Source organism: Mustela nigripes, chromosome 4 (assembly GCF_022355385.1).
Source record: "Mustela nigripes isolate SB6536 chromosome 4, MUSNIG.SB6536, whole genome shotgun sequence".
In the NCBI taxonomy this organism is placed as follows: Eukaryota; Metazoa; Chordata; class Mammalia; order Carnivora; family Mustelidae; genus Mustela; species Mustela nigripes.
This window is the reverse complement of record NC_081560.1, coordinates 4,424,714-4,431,265: the sequence shown is the minus strand read 5'-3', so window position 1 is coordinate 4,431,265 and position 6,552 is coordinate 4,424,714. Positions and strand designations below refer to the sequence as shown.

The 6,552-nt window shown below is 45.7% G+C and overlaps 1 protein-coding gene across 1 annotated transcript in view; it reads right to left on the bottom strand.

Annotated features, from left to right (window-relative positions):
* Positions 1 to 440, bottom strand: part of XRCC2 (X-ray repair cross complementing 2) — a 23,498-nt gene extending 23,058 nt beyond the window's left edge. Inside the window, exon 1 of the mRNA XM_059396044.1 lies at positions 242 to 440. Coding sequence (XP_059252027.1) covers positions 242 to 280 — 39 coding nt within the window. The 5' untranslated portion in view covers positions 281 to 440. The remainder of the gene's footprint in view (positions 1 to 241) is intronic.
* Between the last annotated feature and the right edge of the window lie 6,112 nt (positions 441 to 6,552).

The window sequence follows — 6,552 nt, the reverse complement described above, 5'->3', positions numbered from 1 at the left end:
CTGTGCCCCGCTTCCGCCGCCCCCGACCGCCCCGACCCCGACCGCGAGCCGCGAGCGCCTCCCTCCGCCTCCGCCCGCCGCGCCAGGCGGCCCACGCACGCCCTCGCCGGGTCTCCCAGGGCCGCGGGCCGGCGCCGGGGCCTCAGGCGGGCCGGGGCCGCCTTCCCTCCGCCGAGGGCCCCGCGCGCCCCCGGCCCGGGCCCCACCCCGCCTCCGCCGTCCCAGACCCGGCTGCCCTCACCTGCGTCCCAGACTCGGCCCTGCGGAAGTCACTGCACATCGCCCCGGGCACTCAACTTTCCCGCCACCCGCGCCATTGACCGCGAGCAGCCGACGCCTCGCAGCCAGTCAAACGCGCCGACCCGCTGCCCCGGGCGCGAGCATGCGCACTGCGCCCGCCAGCGCCAGGGAGGCGAAGGGCATGCGCAGTGCGCGAGTGACGTCAGACTCCGTCTCCTAGGAGACCGGAGACCGCTGGTGATTTTTTTTTTTTTCTTTCTTTCTTTCTTTTTTTTTTTTAAGATTTTTTTTATTTATTTATCAGAGAGAGGGGGAGGGGGAGAGCGAGCACAGGCAGACAGAATGGCAGGCAGAGGCAGAGGGAGAAGCAGTCTGGCTCCCTGCCGAGCAAGGAGCCCGATGCGGGACTCGATCCCAGGACGCTGGGATCATGACCTGAGCCGAAGGCAGCGGCTCAACCCACTGAGCCACCCAGGCGCCCCTGCCGCTGGTGATTTTTTCTGGTCTCAGAAACTTCAATTCGTTTTTATTAGGTAAAACTAGCAGCATGTACTTTTTTTTTTCTTTTTTACTATAAACAATACAGTTACTGAGTGCGAAGGGCTTTTTGTCCGTTTGTGGGTTAAAAGCCCCCGGCTGCCGATACATGTGATTCAGAGTTAATTCTGAAAACAAAGAATTAAGACTAAGTTTGAAAGAATCTGTGTAATTAAGAAATAATTATTATAATAATAACAATTACAGCTAACACGTGTCGTGCTTAGGGCGTTATATATAATAATTCATTTAATCCGCACAGTCCTGTGACGTAGCTACTCTTATCCCCATTTTACAGATGAGGAAACTGAGGCACAATCTTGGCGCACGTTCCTCTGATGACCACCGGGTAGTGAGTCAGCACGTTAATGGGAAGTGGGAAAGGAAGAGCATGGGCGCAGACAGTTCTTCAAAGAAACTTGGATGTGAAGGAAGGAGGTAACAGTAACCAGAAAAGTCAAGGAAGAGTCTTTTAAGAAGGCAAAGCCTGGGACGTGTTTAAATGCGGACAGGGAAGAGCTGTGGGAACTTACTGGTTAAAGAAAGAGAAAGAACACTTGATGGAGTCAGGACCTACAGACAATGGAGGGTGCAAGTGTAAGAAAGCTTTAGCTGTGGCGTTGGGCATCCTTCCCCCGTGAGTAGAGACAGGGGTTGAGAATGGGTGCAGATGAAGATACATTTGGGGAAGGTCAAGTCTGACATAGAAAGCAAGGTAGTAGAAATCCAAGACTCCTCTTGTGAAAGTCAGTTCCTTTTGTGAAAGTTAAATTCCTCTTGTGAAAGTCAAGTGTGCGCCTAAGCTAATGCCTGGGTTAATGTTCCCATCGACAGGCTCTGCCAGAAACCTTCCTCAGAAATCCATTCTTGGTTCATTCTGTGCACAGAGCAGTGGTGATTGACCTCAGTACTCCATGGCGATAATTGTTTTAACCAGGATAATTTTCCTTAACACTTACTGTCTACAACCACATTTATTTATTTATTTTTTTAATAAATTTTTTTTTAAGATTTTATTTATTTATTTGACAGACAGAGATCACAAGTAGGCAGAGAGGCAGGCAGAGAGAGAGAGGAGGAAGCAGGCTCCCCGCTGAGCAGAGAGCCCGATGCGGGGCTCGATCCCAAGACCCTGAGATCAGGCCGGAGCCGAAGGCAGAGGTTTTAACCCACTGAGCCACCCAGGCGCCCCTGTCTACAACCACATTTAATGCACAACATATATTAGTACTATTCTTTCATTGCACAGAGCTTTTCTCCCTGAGTTACAATTTTCTTGAATCTCAGAATAAATTTTCTGAAGTCATTCTGGATTTTGGTATCAGACATACCTGGAATTTTAGATCTGGTTCTGTCCCTTATTCCCATGATATGCATCTCTCACCACCCTGGACCTTAGTTATCGTTGTGCCGTGGTGATGAAACTATGTACTTAAAAAAGCTAGCACAGCATCTAGTACAAAATATTGATTCTCTTCCTACCTCCCTATCTTTCTTAGATCATATCTTAGCATAGTGCCAAAGCTACAATAAATACACAGTCCCCATCCCCTGTTAACCATGATGGCAGTGATTAGGGCCAGATTAAGAGATGAGCCTGTCTGGCAGTTGTCCAGGGTGGTACATCATAAAAGCTGCTAAAACTTCTCTATGTGCTAAAACATCACAGAAATATTCGATGGAAAAAAATGATTTTTAATTGCAACTCTTTTCAAGCAGGATACTGTATGTGGTTGGGAAGAAAAGACACTTGGAAAGATGGTGAAACAGTCACCATCAAAGACACCTTTGAGTAACAGAGGGTTACTATGTGTAGGTTTAACTGATTGGGGTAGAAGGTAAGCTGAACAAGCTGGTGCATTACCACCAACAACATCCTCCCACTCTGCCTTCTCCCCACCCACTCCCACACAAGGAAGCAGGATTGTGAAATCTCTAAAAATAGGATGGCAAATATTGAAAATGCATCTTTTAGAAGATGTGCCAACTTATTTGCTCCCTGAGGCAAGTCTACAAATCTTAATGTAATTCTGATGATATTGATGATAGTGATGGCTTGCGCTATAACCCCTTTTGAACTGGGGTCCTGGATTTCCTATCTTAGAAATGTGAAGTCTAGGTTTTCTAATTCTATAAGATATCCATGGCGTTTGTGTAATGAACAACTATGGAAGATGGATACAGTATCTCCCTCAGGAGTAAAGTCCTGCTTATTGTCCATTAGAAAAGATTTGGGTTCCCTGAGCTCAGATGTCCTCCCTTGTAATGCACCCCAGTCCATGTGAGGCGTCATCTTACCTTCTTCACATCCCCTGTGCTCACCCGGGCTCCTGGAACCATCATAACGAGTTGTTGATACTCTAGCTGCTGGTTTGGACTCGTGTGTGTGTGTGTGTGTGTGTGTGTGTGTGTGTGTGTTTTAAGATTATTTATTTTGGAGAGAGACTGTGTATGTGTGGGAGCGTGGGAGGGGCGAAGGGAGAGGGGGAAGGAGAGAGGGAATCTCATGCAGACCCTGCTGAGCATGAAGCCCGACACAGGGCTTGATTCCTGTGTCGGGATCCCTGAACCCTTAGATCATGTTCTGAGCTGAAACCAAGAGTCAGATGCTTGGGGACACTGGGCTGGCTCAGTTGTTAAGCATCTGCCTTCGGCTCAGGTCATGATCCCAGGGTCCTGGGGATAAGCTTCTCCCTCTGCCCCTCACCCTACCCATGCTCCCCCTCTCTCATTCTCTCTCTTGAATAAATAAAATCTTAAAAAAAAAAAAAAAAAGTCAGATGCTTAACAAACTGAGCCACCCGGGTGCCCGGTGACTCTTTTCTGTCTTTTGTCAGCATCCATGAAATTGTGGTAGACTAACTCATTAGCTGACTAGAAGAGTAAACCCAGACTAAGCAGTCTGATAAAGATTTTGAGTGAGCAAAGGAGAAGTTCAGAGAAGCAGGAATGTCGTTGTAGAGAAAAGCAGAATTTAGCCAAAATAGGTAAGCATTTCTTTCATTCTGACCAAAATATTTTTTATGCCTTGTTAAGCTTTCTTGATGAAGTTTTGGGCCTAATCTCTAGGATTTGACAAACTAGAAATTTAGTCCTGGTAATAGTAATGCCCACTTTTGGGTTCTAAGAGGCAATAATCTGGAACTGATACTAATGGCCATTAACATCAATAGGAAAAACTGGAGTGACAAAGCTTCATGAAAAGATATATTTTCACTCATCAATCTTTAAAAAGTTGACGTAATATCATATACCTATGAAATACTTCTCATAGATAATACTAAAGTTGCTCATGGTATAAATTGGAATGTTTTGGTTACAAGTCACAGAACACTCAACTCTTATTGATTTAAAAAAATGAGAGGGGTCCTTGGCTGGCTCAGTCACTAGAGCATGTAACTCTTGATCTTGGGGTTGTGAATTCAAGTCCAATGTTGAGTGTAGAGATTACTTAAAAATAAAATTAAAAATATAATAAATGTATACATTAATAAGGAGATTTATTGGGTCACGCAGATAAAAGTCCAGAGGTAAGATAGGTTTCAAGGTTAGTTTGTTGAGAGGCTGAATTAAGCAAACAATACCTAGTTTCTTTTTTCTCTTGTCACATTCATATTCTCTACCTTGGCCCTTATAGGGCTATGTGTCTGCAACATACAATAGAGCAATAGTCTCTTACCTATTAATAAACATTAATAAATTAATAAACTCAGGAAATAAGGTTGGGCTGTTTAGCTGGGGCCAGAGTTACATTCTCTACCCCCAGACCCAGGGTTGGAGGTGTATTCTTTCAACGTGTATGGGCTCTGTGTAAGCTGTGGGTAACCGTAAATAATAAAGCAACAACATTCCAGTAGTTAGGAGAATTGGGAGTGGGTGCTGGGGAGGCACCCTCTATCTCATTATATCCTCCATAATGAGGACACATACATAGAAAGCCCCGTATCTAGGTCATCCCCTTCTCCCGTTCAATTCATGTCTCTGCAAAGCAAATCTTTCCTTACATGTAAGAAAATCAATATTTGAGAAAGAAGCCTTTACAATTGAACAGCTACCCTGGCCGGGCTGAGCTTCTCGGCCCTCACACTGTCCCTACTGAAAATTACGTGTCCGCTGAACTGGCTTAGTTCGTTAAGTGCACACCTGTTTGCATGGGCCATCTTGCACAACATGGTTTTGAAATTACTTCAATTTTAATATTCTAGAGAAATCCCTTTTTTATAAAAAAAAAAATGTTCAAGGGGCAAACGGGGCACTCAGTGGGTTAAGCATCTGCCTTTGTCTCAGGTCATGATCCCAGGGTCCCGGGATCCAGTTCCATGTCAGGGGACTGGTGGGTGGGGGGGCGTCCCTGCTCAGCGGGGAGTCTGCTTCTCCCTCTCCCTTGCTGCTCCCCCTGCTTATGTGTTTGCTTGCTCTCTCTCTTTCCCCCTGCCACCCCAGCAAACAGAGAAATAAATAAATCTTGTCTTTTTTTAAAGAATGTTCAAGGTGCACTCATCACTTGCTGGTGGAAATGCACACATGTGCCTTCTTTATGGAAGGGAATTTGCCAATACCTAACAAAAACTATACATTCATTGGGCGCCTGGGTGGCTCAGTGGGTTAAAGCCTCTGCCTTCGGCTCAGGTCATGATCTCAGGGTCCTGGGTTGGAGCCCCGCATCAGACTCTCTGCTCAGCGGGAAGCCTGCTCTGCTCCACCCTCCCCCTGCCTGCCTCTCTGCCTGCTTGTGATCTGCTGTCAAATAAATAAATAAATAAACTCTAAAAAAAAACAAAACAAAACCAAACAAACCCAAAACAAACTATACATTCACGAACTTTTTGACTCAGCAATCCTACTTCTAGGAATTTATCCTAAAGTCATACCTCCAATTCCATATAGAGATTTAAAATCCATCCTCAACTCTGTGTGCTGGGTTTGCCTCTAACTTCCATGATGTGGTGGCCTCTACTTCTTGCCCAGAAAGTGAGGGATTCGGACCAGGTGATCGCTTCCATTGATCAGAAGTCAACTCTGTTGCAGACACTCTGCCTTTTGCTCTGTGTATGATGCCCAGCCCTTTCCGCAAGGTATTGATTTATTACACCCCCGTTTCATAGATGAGGACTTTGAGACTCAGACAGGTTTAACCATCATACAGTCCTCCAGCTGGTAAACCCAGGTTCACCTGACCATAAAGCCTGAGGTCTTCCTAACATTTTAAGTTGCTTCCAGAAGATGCAAAGGGTCTCAGGCCTTGTATAACTCTAGGATTCTCTGTGACGAAGGAAAGAATCAACAGGGGACACCTGGGTAGCTCAGCCAGCTAACTTGTCTGCCTTCAGCTCAGGTCACAATCGCAGACTTCTGGGATCAAGTTCTGCATCAGCCTCCTGGCTCAGTGGGGAGACTGCTTCTTCCTCTGTCTGCGGCTCCTCCTTGCCTATATTCTCTCTCTTTGGCAAATAAATAAGATCTTAAAAAAGAGAGAAAGGAAGAAAGGGAAAGAAATTAACATGTCTGCCAAGGTACTAATAATTCATAACCTAAACGTTAAGTCCCTTTTCCTGTGGGAATTAACCAGCAGCCACGTGAGTCGGAGGTTCACATACCCTAAAGCCATCGTCACCTCAGCCCCTTTCTTTCTTATATACCTCGGGATAGTTCATTGTACTTTTTTGGCTCGCGACCAGCTCTCTTCTCCTGCAAAACCCTGCTCTGGTTTCATTTATTTGTTTATTCTCTTTTAGGCCCATTTCTTACTCTTTATCTCACCCCTGCCTAGGCCAT